The sequence below is a fragment of the Anabas testudineus genome, chromosome 3, assembly GCF_900324465.2.
Source record: "Anabas testudineus chromosome 3, fAnaTes1.2, whole genome shotgun sequence".
Taxonomy (NCBI): Eukaryota; Metazoa; Chordata; class Actinopteri; order Anabantiformes; family Anabantidae; genus Anabas; species Anabas testudineus.
In genome coordinates this window covers 9,941,682-9,957,039 of record NC_046612.1, presented here as the reverse complement: position 1 = coordinate 9,957,039, position 15,358 = coordinate 9,941,682, and the positions used below count along the sequence as shown (strand labels likewise).

At 38.1% G+C, this 15,358-nt stretch overlaps 1 protein-coding gene across 1 annotated transcript; it reads left to right on the top strand.

Moving 5' to 3' along the window:
• The first annotated feature begins 5,180 nt into the window (after positions 1-5,180).
• On the top strand, positions 5,181-14,896 carry slc39a13 (solute carrier family 39 member 13). Its single transcript, XM_026378886.1, has 10 exons — positions 5,181-5,313; positions 6,662-7,027; positions 7,893-8,000; positions 8,279-8,418; positions 10,553-10,672; positions 11,602-11,691; positions 13,089-13,139; positions 13,302-13,434; positions 13,539-13,638; positions 13,907-14,896. Exons 2-10 carry the CDS (start codon positions 6,700-6,702, stop codon positions 13,980-13,982), a joined length of 1,146 nt encoding a protein of 381 aa, XP_026234671.1. The 5' UTR covers positions 5,181-5,313; positions 6,662-6,699; the 3' UTR covers positions 13,983-14,896.
• The last annotated feature ends 462 nt before the right edge of the window (positions 14,897-15,358 follow it).

Below are 15,358 nucleotides of genomic sequence, written 5' to 3'. Positions count from 1 at the left end.
ACGGTCACAAGGTTGTGCCCACACAGCCTTGCAGAGGGGAATGACACGCATGACCACTGACTGTGGAAAACAGGATACAGGGTACGTCGCAACAGGAAGTTGCACTCCTCCACTGCAGAACATCAGTTTGACCAGAATGACTGCAGGTTGATGTCCACACTCTGTAACTCCTGTGGCAGTATTCAAATTTTGTAATCATCATCGCTCAACATTTCTTCTAAGATAGTTGAGTAATTCAGCTGAAAAAAAAAGGTTTGGGCCAAAAAAAAAAAAAAAAAAACAACGGCAGACTTCACTATGCTTTAGACTGTGTAACAAGACAGCATAAACATTAGATTTAAAATGCTTTTATATATATGAATTACTGTATAATAACATGTAACTGAAACAGCAATAACTAAAACACAGTGAAAAACAAGCATTTGTGCATTTTAAGTAAATAAAAGATATTTCAGCAGATGAATGTATAGTACATTAATTGGCATCTATCTATCTCTCATATATATCTATCTATACATATATATCAATGTATGGTATAAATTCAAAACATGAGCAAAGCAGCTGTCTGCTGGTTAAAAATGAAACTAATATAAGTCGTCAACAAAACACAAGCAAGGGAACAAATGAAAAGAACAGTTCTGGAAGTAATACAACATAAGTAAATACAGTATCAAACATCCTGTTTCCTAACAGATTTATCAACACCGTATAACTACAAAACAAAAAGTTACGCTAAAACTCTTTCACACATTGGCATGCTCGTACATACAGTATGAGGAAAGTCAGGAAACGCCCACAGTCTCACTGAACAAATCTGTCTTACCGTCGCCCTCTGTATCGCAGGCAGGGATCAGCTGTAAAGGTGTCCACACGGGAGTTGTTGAACTGCTGGAAGCAAATTGCCAAAGGTGGTTGAAAAATACAGGCTTTCTATATATCTCTGAATTAACAGGGGAACTAAAAACTTCCTTAATTCTACCAAGTTAGATTGGTACCATAAGGCTTCTTCTTCTTCTTCTTCTTCTTCTTCTTCCTTATTAAAACAAGAAGGTGACAAACTCTTACTACAAAAACAGATTTAAAGGGCTGGGAACAGGCTGTGGATCCAGTGTAAACTCCCGATGCCAGTGAATTATCTTTATTCGACTACATCTTAACAAGTCTAAAGAATAAGCCCTCCATTTTACTTAATTGCTGTATTTTTTAATTTTTTTGTACTGTGAATAATCAATGGCACATAATGACACAGTGAAAGTGACTGCTCTGTGGCAACACCGCATGTTTCCATCAATGCCAAGTGCTTAAACTACTGTCAAAGTCGTACAGTTTGCATCTTAACATATCAGAGATTCTAGCAGATGTTGTTTTTGACACATTTTATTCATTGCAAACATTAACTTGTTTATCTGTGTCAACTAAAAAAGAGATGCTTCCTCCTCATATCAGTAGAAAGCGTTACAATTAAGTTCCAAAAGTACTGTTAGAATACAAAATCATATTTCAGCATGACTTTGCTGAACAGTTTTTACTCACTGAATGAAGGCAAGTAGGTCTTTTAAAAAGGAGAGAAGCTACTAGCCACCACAAAAGACTGTGCAATTCTTTTAGTTTCAATAAAGGTAAGAAAATGTTAGTTACAACATGCAATATAGAAGATACAGAAATGTCTCTTCACTCATAATAAAGATATTGTATCATAGACAAACTTTTTGCATCAAGTGAATGTGTGCTGCATGATGTTTTTACATGTTAAAGTGATCAAAGGTTACATTAAATTAGTCAAAAGTCAAAATATAAAATGAAAATGTAGTGAGCTTGGAAAACATGACCTTATTTATAACACCCCTGTGTGCCACTGCTGATTATTGTCCCTAACTTCACCTTCATCTCAGATGGTATCCAGCTACTTCTCAGCAGCACTCAAGGACCAAGGTTTCCCAACCCTTGTTATAAAGTCTGCTGTATATGCACCTCGACCAGTAAATGAAAACAGAGAATTCCTGCGATGAAAATGTGTTTACAATTTAATTTAATTTTAAAAAAATAATCACAGATATACAGATGATTTATTGTATATTTGACACCCATGTGGGGTGTGTGAGCTGCAAATTCTCTGCAGGTTGAAGAAACTGTCACTTTGACATTCATTTAATCCAATCCTGTCTAATCTGAGCCTTCACAAGTATCTGCAAGTAAACAACCCTACCAGTATGTGCGATAGAGTGTTTTTGCATCTGTTTTTTTCACATGTGAATTAAAAAAAATAAATAAAAGATTACTATAGAATATTTCAGTTCTGTGGGTGGACAGTCCACATAGGAGGCCTTTGTTTCCTGGCTGATAGTCACCAGAGGTTTCAGTGGCCATCATGTGTTTCACAATGACATGGAACGGTCGCTCAACATGCATGCAAGGGGACATCCAGCCCTCTCACTTCTTATTCCCGATTCCTCATTTTCTCTGGACTCCACAAGAAACGACTATCAGACTGGGCTGTGGGTATTATTAGACAAGGGTGAATCACAAGGCACACACACACACACATGCGCGCGCATGCACACACACACACACACACACAATGATTCACAGTGGAAAGGTTTTTGGTGTTTGTTTTTTTCACAAAACATTATAGTAACGGCAACTTTGTGCAACATTAGGCCTAATCTGTGGCCTTAATCTGTCTAATAACACTTGTGTTTAACTTACTTAAATACTTTTCATTGGTAACCTGCGCACAAACACGCACATTAACCCATATACACCCATATAAGGCTTTAGGCCCCTACCCCACCAAACAACTAAGTTCCTCTTTCTTATTGCATTGCTCAAGTCAGACGAGGATGACTCAGTGCGGATATTAATCATGTTTTTTTGTTATCTTCACATCTCACTCTGCTAAGTCCGCCTGTTAGAGTTAGCCAGTCTATTTTTAAAAATCCGAGAACTTAAAAATTGTATATACTTCTTAAATGTTCAAAAAAATATCCAAAAGAATATGTGATTATTTAAACTCTGACAATATGTTGCTGACAAGAGGTAAAACTAAACTAACTAAACATTGTATGATCGTACATCTTATTTTATTCATCATTACAGTGGTAAATGTGGTTGAAAATGTAGACAAATAGGATTTATCCTTCAACTCCTTCAAACTCCCTTTAAACATCTCCAAATGACATTTTCCACAGTTGCTCAAAAATGAGGATGGGCAAAATACAGGTGGACTACTAGGCCTACTTCAAGAATGACTGCTGAATTTTTGTTGCTCAACTTAGTGTAATATGTGTTTAAACTATAAAGCAGAGGCAAAAGACGGTGATTATAATGATAATGATTTTTTTTACTCTTGTACTCTTGGATGTTGTCAGGGCAAATTTCATGCTATCATTTGTGCAGTAAACCACTGTCACATGCACCACCTGGTGGTCGGGCAGTTTATTAAGAGAACTTGTACAATTGGACCTTGGGTGCTCTGCTGGAGGTGAGGTCAGGATAGGGGTGCTGACTACGTAGGCACTCAAACATAGAAGCAGTCCTTACATAGCGAGTGCTAAAATGTCAACAGATCTCAACAGAGATATTTAAGAGAGGATGTGTTCAAGTATGCATACCTTTACATGTACCTCAGAATTGTACTTGCACTTGAGTGAAAGTACTCAGTTCCCTTACTCCACTGATAACATCTCAGAAATCCTGACTTGTGGAGAAGTGTGACGGTTGTGAATGAGTCGAGAGAGAAGGCTAGTTACCAGAGAGGGCCTGTGCTGTCACCTCTTGTTACAGGCTCTGTAATTACTTCTATCTACTAAAAATACCTCCTGTGGTTTGTGGACCTGGGTTTATGTTTAATTTTGTCCATCTATACTGATCTACAGAGCACACAAGAGAGGAAACAGCTGCAGGACAGTGTTGCTGGGCAGATTATATTGCATATTGTATGTGACATTATATATTTCAATACCATATATGAATTTGTTTATTTCAAAACTGTAATGCAGTAATGAAGTTCATCAGCCCAACAAATTCTCAATTTAAAAGGTGCACTCTGGAATCTTCTCTAAAACCAACAAGATTTCTGTTTACATGTGATATTACTCATCAAAACACAAACTGTGTATACGTAGAGCTAAACAAACACGTTGAATGTATTTCCATCCTCGTAAAATACAAGCTTGCCCTCTTCTTCGTTTCCTTTGTTGTAGATTAGTGTGTTTCTTGGAACATTACTGCCACCTGTCTACATGCCTAAACTTACTAATGTTTGTTATGAATTAACCATTGTATCCTAACCCGGCCTGGTTTAACAGCAGTAGTGTTTCAGCATCTTTTCTCTCCCTCAACCTGAACATTTCCAATGTGTGCACCTGAATCTTTAGTCACCCTCTTCTCATGAACTGCAGTCGCACTTTTTACAACACCAGAGTAACTTATGAAAAGTTTACTATGAAGCAACTATTCAGTTCACTTTCATTTAAGACAAGCAGCAGATTTTCCCCTTTGAGAAAGTGAATCTTTGCTAGACAAAATATTGAATATCAGAGTTGTTGTCTGTTTATTGATTTATTGATTGACTAGCCATTTCAACTATAGCTCATTCTATGTTATAAATTAATTTCACAACATGTGAAATACACATATGAAATAAATTCAGAAACATAGGATGTTGGCATATTACAGATGAAATGCACAAAAACTCTATTAATGCATGCATTTACATTTTTAGGATATTTTCATGTTTATAAACCAAATCCATAGATGCAAATAAAAAAAAAAACAATACAGTATAATTATTTAGGAACTCAAAAATCCAGATAAATGAAATCCAGGTGTTGCCTGAGTCTGATGCTGTGATTGTGTTTGTGGAGACAGGCCTGATTGGAAAACACTGAAAGGTGTTTGAATCCCTGTTTTTTAGATAAAGCAACTTGATGTAGTGTTGTAGCAAATGATGGTTGTTTTGTTCACAGATGGGTTAATCTCCACTTTTAACTATAACACTATCTGCTGCAGATGACACGTATTTGTCCACTGGCGTTTGCCTCCAGACCTGCAAAGAGTTTCCGAGTCCTCAGGGGGGGAAAAAATAAAGTTACTTCCTGAAATCTTCGGGGCGGGATCCACGTCCTGACTTTCCTCTCCTGTTTATATTTTTTTTTCCTCCAGGATTGTGATACGTGGCTGTTTGGGAAAGCAAGCCGCCTCCTGCCCCTCGGCTGCTGGGAGTCTGGAGAAACTCTGCAGCGCACGCCTGCATTCATCAAACCGGCCTGGATGGCAGGGACACACTGGTGCAAAGACTGCAGAAGCCACAAGGTATTTAAACACTTAATGTCATATCCGTGCTGTGATTTGACGCTTCGCCGAGGTTTTTCCAACACTAACTTAGTCAGACTGATGCTAGTTTAGCTGAAACCGTTATCTCAGGGAGCTAACTAACGTTAATCCGATTAGCTGCGACTTTCCATGGCTCTGAACGTTTGCTCGGCTAACGCTAGCTAGCCTGCTAACTTTTCTTCACAGACAGAAGAGTAAGCTAGCGGTAGTTATTTCAGTATGTCGTTGTAGAAAGCATCGTTTGCCTGCAGTGTTAGTTTGCTGTAGTGTTTATCTGATTAGTACCGAGGCGTTTTGTTATAGTTTATAACGCGACTATTGTAACGTAACTTAAGCTAAAGTTACCGATAGCTAGCTGACTCTGTCCTGCTAACTTACACACAGGGAAATAAGAAGCAGCATGTTTAAAAGCTTTCCAGCACTAATGCGTTGAGTTTGTTACAGTATGTGTCGGCAAAACTTTGGGTTTATTAATCAGTGCACTGAGCTTAACACTTACTTTTACACTTGACATGATCAAATGTCCCAAAGCTGCTGCCAAAATGAAGCAAACTCTGGATGGAGTTTGGTTTTCTAGAGTTTTCTCTCCTTCACTTCAATCTGCTGCTGGAAAAATAAAAGAACACTTTCATTCACTCATTACTTACTTAAATACAACTTTGGGGTATTTTAACATTATGTTTCCCATTTTTCGTTTCATGCCAGTTTCAACTTCACAACTTAAACCAATCCCTGTCTCTCAAGGTTCACAAATAAGCAGAAACTAGTTAGGACGCTTGTCACATTTCAGATGTCTGAGTAATTATTGATTTATCATTTTTCCTCCAAACACAGTTTCATTTATTTAACTTTCAGTTGTAAAAAAGTGTTTTGTTTTTCCTCCATGAATGAACTCTTGACCTCTTATATATTGTGTCATGTGACCCCTTGGAGGGGCTTGACCCCTATATTGGGAACCACTGGGCTGAACTAAGTGACTTTATGTAAACCAGTTGAAACAACCTTAGAGGAGCTACAACTGTAAAATGCTGCTTACACGTTGGTGCACTGGTATTTATATAATATTTCCAAAGATGGGCATTTGTTAGCACGTAGTTTTACTTTATATTAATGTTTTGTTAATTACTTTTACTTAGATTTAGATTTAGGTAAAGGCCAGGTGAGCTAAATACGTCTTCCACCACTGCAGGGCACAAATAATGGACCTGGTTAATAATTCAAAAATAATCATTATTTGTAGTCCTAATTTAATGCATATTTAAATTTTCATACATTGTTGAAATGTGCAGTAGAGGCCTGTTTGTTTGAAATTGTACTCCTCTTACAGCATTACTGGTCGGAAGTGCTTTTTGGACCGTGGGACGGATGAAAGGTGGAAGCTGTACTAAGCCCAGCTGGGCTTTAGCTGCTCTGTTTATCCCAGTTGCCCTGCTGATGCTGACCTCCAGAGGGGCATCAAGTAGCCAGAAGATGACACAAACAGTTATGGCTCATGCAACAGCAACAGCTGCCGGACCAGGCCCCAGCCTGACAGATGACCTCCCAGGCCTCCAGGCAGTAGCAGACTTCTTAGCCAGCGAGCATGTTCATGTTTGGCTCCTGTCACTGGTGGGCTCAGTAGCTGTAGGTCTCAGTGGTATTTTCCCCCTGCTTGTCATTCCCATTGAAGCTGGAGCAGCCCTCAAAACAGAAGGTGAGAGATGGCAATATGAAGCCTAAATATGCCTGAGAATTATTTGGTAACCAGCAATATTATGGCACCCCCATGTTATGAATGAAAATGCAACATAGTGCAACATAGACCGCTTAAGTGTAACATGCAGAATTTTGCAAGACATTTATATAAGATATAAAATATGCTAAATTAAGGGTGTTGTCTCAAGACCTCTATTGGAGTTAGGCCACAGCCGGGATTTAAATCCTGGTCTCCCCAGTGCAGTGTTACTACACTATCCTTGGAGCCGCTCTGCTACCTTAGCATGATGTTGTAGCATACAGTAATGCTTACATATTATACCCAGTATTATAACCAGTTTATTTATTTGCAATTTGAGTTGTTGGCTCTTTGTTCCTTCACCACACTGTAGAACTCTTTGTGTGTGTAGAAACCTTTAAATTACTGTAGGTAAACCTGAGTCTTGTGTCCTCTCAAAGGGCCTCACCCACAGGAACATTGCATTCCACATATATTTAAGGCCTTCGGTTTTCACATGTAGTCCTGAGCAGAGGTTAGTCATTACCAAGAGAAGTCCTCCCGAATAAAACCGTTCTGGGGAGGACATGAGTAATCACAGTCTACTCTGTGTTAGTAGCCTGAGGCAGAGACACATTTGTGCGTCAGTGTGCATTATTCCTCTTTGTTAAATGAGATATTAATCAGAATAAAAAGTTCCATTTTGAAAAGGAGGAACAAACTGTTGAGCAATTCGTTTAGTTCTTATTTGTGGATGTGATATCAAAGCCAGAATAAAATATTACACAGAATAATTTCCAGTTCTTTATTAATGACTAAATAAAGTAATTGCTACCTTGCTTCTCGACTTTTTGTGTTTTCTTAGCTGGATGCCAGAAGCTGAAGCAGCTCTTGAGTTTTGCTATTGGTGGTCTCCTTGGTGATGTCTTCCTTCACCTCCTTCCTGAGGCGTGGGCGCTTTCTGTCTCTTCAGGTGTGCACCAATGCCATAACCTTGTTTTTTTACCATTTTAATTTCTTCTCAATAGGGCAGCTCTTGCAATATTTAATATATTTTCTTATCCTTCCCAACTGTTTCTTTCTCATAGTCAACACAGACCTAAGTTATGTCAGTTTACATAATGTAAAAAAGGTCAAAATGAAACATGGCTTCTTTTTTTCCCTCAAACACTCTCTTAGTGTATGTATAATATTAAAGCTCTGTTGTCACTTACTCAATTGGCTTAATCAGTCTCTGCTTATCCCAAGCAGGTAAACAAAAGCACTACATGACCCAGGGCTTGTGGGTGATTGCTGGTCTTGTGGCTTTCCTTCTCCTGGAGAAGATGTTTCCAGACCAAGACAGCCATGCAGATCCCACTTCCAAATCACTGCTGAATTTGAACTCTGCAGTAAGTTTTTTTATCTTAAATACTATATTTCTAGATTTTCCTTTTATGGTAAGTTTTAGAAGAATGTGCTTTCTGCTGTCCATAAGAATATTGCTGCACAAAGACATGTCTAAACAAGCCTTCATGTGCTTTGGTTTTCATTGCTATGGTTGTTAGAGATCTTTCATAAATGGTCTGCATACAATATTTCTGTCCATGTTTCGTGACTTTTCACTGGTAAAGTGCATCACTCAGGGCAAGGTGTGTCACTAAAACTAATTCAATACAATTTGTGTTGATGTTTGTATGTTTAGAGCACTGCAAGTCCCAAATTGTAGTGTTGTGGCTGTCTGCTGTCTGATGCTCATTCCCAGCTTGCATAAACCAAGCAGCTGCTTCTGTTGAAGGAATGACTGGTTCAACTGGACAGCTGCCAGACAACTTTATGCTGCAGTGTTCATCAACACCAATGCTGCAGTGAGCAGAGAAAGCCACATTGTCACTTATTTCATCCTTTGATGCAAAAGGGTGCCTTTGCTTTATGCTCTGTACAGCCATTACGGGAGGTCAGCAAGCACGTGCAATTCCATCTGCCTAAACTTTTAAGATGCACCTAGTCCAGTACAGTCAGATTTCAGTGACACCACATTGTCCTCATCTCCTGCATTACTGGAGAATCAAAAAAATATAAACAATTATATTATTAATGTTGATTAAGCAGGGAATCATTGTGATTGCAAGGATAAACGAACAAGATGCAGATAATTGATTAGGAATTTGTTAGTGTCGAAGAGACACTATTTCTTGTCTCTAAGATTAGCAGCTGCTGGCTCTCTAAATATTTACAATACAGACCTAAGATATGCATCAACAGACTCTCAAGCATATTTTTCCAAATGTTAAACTATTCCTTTAAGATTAATTTCCTAAAAAATAAAGCTAATTGTATTTATTCTTTAATTTGTCCATTAATTAGTATTAAAACAAGATGGTTGTTGGAAATGTTTTTGATTAAGAAATAATATCAAAAAGAGTGTAACATGAGAAGCAAAACATTTTACTTACTGCTTTCTTTGTAGACAGTGACTGTCTGGTTGCAGTATGTTTGTAAAGATGGTCTCGTCCTCCCTCCTGTCTTTGTAATGCCAGTGAGGAAGAAGATTGGAATCCACGGCTGAGCTCCTCCACTAGTGTCTATTTATAGTGCGGACATGAAGCAGCTGCTTTAGCCATTTTAGTGTCCACAGGAGAACACTCAGCTTATAGACAGAGGCAACAATAGACAGAGACAGTGTGATAGATTGTGTGAGAGGCAATGAGGGAAGTATTTTCTCTTAAAATACTGTATTTAGGTTAAGAGCACATGAATAAGCACAGACTATAACAAACTAAACTTTATATATTTTTGTCAGTGGTTTTGATGGGTGCTTCATATGTATGTTTAATGTAACACATGTAGTACTTTAGTTCGTTTACATTTTAAATTCCTCATTAAGCAAAATTCTGAATGTGTTCTGAAATGACAATTTAGCTCCAATCTGTTTTATCTGAGGCGAAAGTTGATAGCACTGAAATCACTGCCCACACATTACTTCCTTGTTTCAGACATGGAAAAGGGACCAGCATTTCTATTCTGAAAACGGTAGACAGTAGGCGATTTCCCCCACACTTAATTTGACTGACCGGCTTAAATTGCAACGTATGTGGTTTCTGAATGAGGGAACAGGGAAGTTGGCTGTTCTCGGAAAACGGAAGTCACAGCCTGAGATGAATCTGTCCCTTCTTTTGTATTCAAAAACTTAAACACATTGAACAGAGCTGGAATTTTTAAGTCATCCATTATGTCTTATAAATAAACCAAACTACAAATGAATGGTTATTACTGGATAGGTAGGGAGTTAAAATGCACTGCAGATATAAGACTGCCATTTACTTACCGACTTGAGTAAAACTGGTTTTAATAAGCAGGGTGGGAAAAATGTTTCCTCAGAGGAGACCAGTCTCACCAGTTTAAGGCATATTGTTGATGGTAGATACCAATGACCAATAGGAGTATGAAGATTATTTATTTAATAAACATAAACGGGAGGCTTGTGTGGGAAAACATGATTTTTTTTTTCCTGATCTCCCCCTCCCCTTCCCCTTTTCTCTGCAGACACACTCTAATTCAGTTTTCAGTGGAAAGGCAGGACTACCACTCAAAAATGGGCACCATGCTGAGTCATGGAAATCATCCAAGCAACAGAGTCTGCAAGAAAGATCAGAGAAAATCAAGGTAATGCTGACAGCCCAAACATTTTCCTGTTAACAAAGAAGACAGATTTTTTGGGGGGGAAAAAACCACTGGGGGTAAATTCTTGATAAGGCATGCTTATGTAAGAGATTAAGTTTTTGCTTCTTCATCCTCCAAGCAAGTCATGTTTGTCATGAACAGCAACCTAGCTGACTATGTGAAAGCAAAGAGATAAGTTTCTATGTTTAAATTTAGCACCAGGCTCCAAAACTGTAAATGTGAATGCAAAGGAAGAAATACAAAAGCTGCCATCAGAAATATTGGTGTGCGGTTTGGAACAACACAGATTGGACATTGGACTGTGTCTGTGTGTGTGTGTGTGTGTGTGTGTGTGTGTGTGTGTGTGTGTGTGTGTGTGTGTGTGTGTGTGTGTGTGTGTGTGTGTGTGTGTGTGTGTGTGTGTGTGTGTGTGTGTGTGTGTGTGTGTATGCCTCTTTCTGCATATCAGTGTCTCCACATTAAAGAAAAATTAAAAATAAAAGAAAAATTATTAACATTTAAATAAGATAATGAAAGCATTTGGCAAATAGAAACACAACAAAGACATGCAATCTGATTTAAAAATATAACTATATAAAATGTCCTGGTATAGGTACATTCATAGTACATCTCCAGTAACCTCTTTTTCTGGGTTTCTGAGATTCCAGGGCTCCTCAGAGGAATGGATCGTTTACAGCCTAATTTTATTGGGGTCAGACAACAAAGCTGAAAGTAACTTTAGCTAACATCATAAGACCTACTCAGTAGTTACAGTCAGTGCAAGCTTGCTTTCTGGATGTTGAACTAGAATTCAGTAAATTTAACCAAGGTTGCGCAAATTATAAATAAATGCATAGTTTTCTTAGGTCTGACTAACTAAGACTAAACATAATGTCAGTGACAGTGTTTCATTTATGTTTCATGTGTCGCAGACAAGTGGATACCTTAACCTACTGGCCAACTGCATCGACAACTTCACTCATGGGCTGGCAGTAGCAGGAAGTTTTCTTGTTAGCAAAAAGGTAAGAAGCTGTGATAATCTATAAATGCAAAGCTACAGATATAAAAAAATCCGTGGAATGTTTCTTTCTCATTCAGATGTAGTTTACATGCACATGCACGCATACACAATATAGGCGGTTGAGAAGGGGAACCTCGGTTTCTGCCCCAAAGAAAAAGACTAACAAGAAGACAATATCATGATGCTTAAAAACAAAATATCCATTGTGTATGAACGTGTGTGGATACAAATGTGACTGGCACTTTAAAAGGTCAGATATTAGTGCATAAGGAGAGCTGCACAATGGCCAACAAGGAGCACAGTAAGACTTGATGAAAGCAAAGGACAAAAATATATCAGGGGAAACTGGACATATAACACCTCGCTTGTGAGTACGTGTTTGGCAGCGTATACAGGCTCGTTGGCAGAGCAGTAGACCTGTTGTAAAAGCATTCCTACTATCTTAAAAGAGGACAACTCACTGAGCATTCATCACAGGATACGACAAAGCTTTTCAGTTTGAAACCTTTTAGTTGTATTGTGTTTGACTTGTTTTAAAAGGTGCTCTTTAAACTGCAGTGAAGTGGATCACTTCAGTAGGTTACGTTATATTTGTAGCTGTGGGAAGGAGAGTCCAGCTGGAGAGACATAAGGCTAGCAGCATGAACTATATACTGGTGTGCCAGAAAGGAAGTTAACTAGATGCCTAAACATACACATACATGACATCGCAGCAGTGTTTTGTGTTTACACTCACACATATTTATGTGATTTATTTTTTATTCACACTAGTTAATGAAAATTATCTGCTGTGTTGAGTAAACAAGAATAAATTGGGATTAGCAGTACCTAATATTAAATGGTTGATTTAACGTACTTCAAATTTATTAGTAAATGGTAACTAAAGTAATGAAAATTAGTAAATATTCCTTCAATGATTAACGTCTCTTCTTAAAAAGAAGCTTTATTTGGCATTAACTACATTGTTTCATTCAGTTACATAACATTTTGTAGAGGGGTTATTTTTAACTTAATGATTTTTCTTTTTTACATTTCCCTGTTTCTTTACAAATGGTTTTGATAATTATTTCATAGGTTTACATTGTTTTTAAATACATGTACCCACTACTGTATGTACTCTATAGCTCTGATTCATATTAGTTTTTAATAATAACCTTAAACTAGATGGTTTGAGTAGTTACTTATATTTGGACATTCCCTCATCTTTAAAATTATCTTAACATTACTCTGAAAACATGCCGATACACATCATCATCATCTTTACAGTAACAATGAAGTTTTCAGACGTTTTCCTTTTGATACTACAGGCACATTTCTTCTTTTTCTTATGAGTAAGAAAAATTGTTGCTAATAAGACTTTTTTTAGTTTAGTTTAGTTTTGTTTTTTTTCTGTTCCAGGTTGGATTCCTCACCACCTTTGCCATTCTGCTTCATGAGATCCCCCATGAGGTGAAATTACACAAGTCTTGGTTAAATTGTACAGTGTCATTTCTAAATGAGCTGAAAGTAAATAGCTGAAAGTACATGGGAACGTTTATATTGCAACAGTGCCTTCAAATGTGCTGAATATTTAGTAGTTCCTTTGTTGTGAAAAAATGTCATCATCTGCAGGTGGGAGACTTTGCCATTCTGCTGAGGGCCGGCTTTGACCGATGGAATGCCGCTCGCATGCAGCTGTTGACAGCGTTGTTCGGGGTCCTGGGAGCTTCCTTCGCAATGTGCACGCAGTCACCAAAAGGAGCAGGTAAAATAGTACGGATACACAAACATACAGTCAGACTCAGTATTAGCTGGAGACCATTTTACAATTGTCAGAACAGTCAAAAGTGTTTTTTTTGCTGTTTTTAGAAAATGCCACTACCTGGATATTACCATTCACGTCTGGAGGCTTCCTCTACATAGCCTTGGTGAACGTGGTTCCTGACCTGCTCGAGGAGTCCAGTTTAAGGTAGGTTAGATGCTTGAAAACTCATGCTCCTCTCGCTGCCCTGAGATTTAACATGTTGGTGGCATTTGCTTCTTTTTAAAATGTTCTCATTAAATTAAATTGTTTGCATCATGTTGACTAGCTAGCTCTCTTCCTCTTATGACAGAGACACACCAAGGCAGCATTAGTTACTAGTTACAAGTTACTGTAGAGCATGGAAAATGCATATTGAGTGTAAATTGGCACTTTATGTTCTTAAATCAGTCTGAATCTGTAACTCTTTTCTCAGGCACTCCCTTCTGCAGATCCTGCTCATTTTCTGTGGTGTGGCTGTCATGGTTCTGCTCTCTGCCATCGTAGACTGAAAAAAGGGAGAAAAACCCCTTCTCGCCTTACCAGACACTATAACTCAGCACTGGATATGCTGTGACCTCTCATTCCTGGAAGCATTTATTACACCTCATTCATATCATCAGCATTATGTTACACCAAAACAAATATCTGACAAGAGAAAGGCACTTTATAGATGGATGACTGTTCTTGATCTGCCAACAGGACAATAGTTTGGACACTTAAAAATGTGCCATACTTAAATATCAAGGGAATTAAGATGGTTTGTATGGATATCTCTCACCAAATTGTCTATTATATTGTGGGCCAGACAATCTTGTTTTGCACGTACAGTGCATTTAGACAGGTACATCTGATGTATTTGCACAAGTACAGGTATATTGGAGCTCTACAAGGGCCTCCTTCTTTAACATGTATTGAACTCTAAACATTCTATGTATTGTTACTGTTCTGCATCTTCTTTTTTCTGTTGTAGCTGCTTCATATTTATTTAAAAAAAGGTGCAACACAGTTATATTAGAGGTGCACCCCCACCACTCCACCATTTTGTGTCACTAGAAACTAAGCAGCAAGAAATCACGATGGTGCGTTAAACTCGCATCAGCTCTACACCAAAGCACACTCCTGCTATTTGTATTTCACAGTCTGCAACCGTTGAGCTCAAGTTGGTGCTAACACAAAGCTCTGCTTGAATATATAATTGTGGTAAAACTTAAATTAAGTGGAGAACTGTGTTGTACTGTTTGTTAATATTTTGTTTCACTTACACTTGTTGGCAACAATTAGGGAACGACTCACTTAGAAAGTGAATCATACAGGTTTATTCAAATGATGTGGTTGTTATTGACTCAGATCTCAAAGTTTTTCCTCCCCTGAACAAATAAACTATACATTTCAAACATTAAACAACAGCAAATATCATACGCATAAAGTGTCATATGGGGGTGAAGGGATGGTGGGCATTGATTGTGTGTTTGTACTTGTCCATTTTCAACACAGTCTGTTTGGCAAGCTACTGTTGCCATAACGACTCCGCTGCAGGATGCCTTCCTTAGTCATCAGCCTGCAAGCAGCCTATTGTCTGTGGGAGCCTTCCTCAGTCACAGCACAGAAGGACAACAAACAAGCACTATGTGCACTGGAAGCTAATGCAAAAGGAAACGGTGCAAACACGCAAGTGACAAATCTTTCATTGATACTCAGCTGAGTTATGGTAATGTTTGTTTAGTCCAAATGTTTTATTCATAGAGTCTGGATTAAAATGTGTGACGCTGGGGACAAACATTAGAGGTGAAGATGAAAATGTCACCTCAGTTCTGATCTACTTCAAAGTAATAAGCAATGAGAAGAAACAGTTGACTTTTACTGTCTTACAGTAGCAGTCATATTT

Coding starts and splice junctions, on each gene's coding strand:
- slc39a13 (XM_026378886.1), top strand. CDS start 6,700: ATGAAAGGTGGAAGCTGTACTAAGCCCAGCTGGGCTTTAGCTGCTCTG. Junction 7,028..7,892: donor AGCAGCCCTCAAAACAGAAG/GTGAGAGATGGC, acceptor GTGTTTTCTTAG/CTGGATGCCAGAAGCTGAAG. Junction 13,639..13,906: donor CTCGAGGAGTCCAGTTTAAG/GTAGGTTAGATG, acceptor CTCTTTTCTCAG/GCACTCCCTTCTGCAGATCC.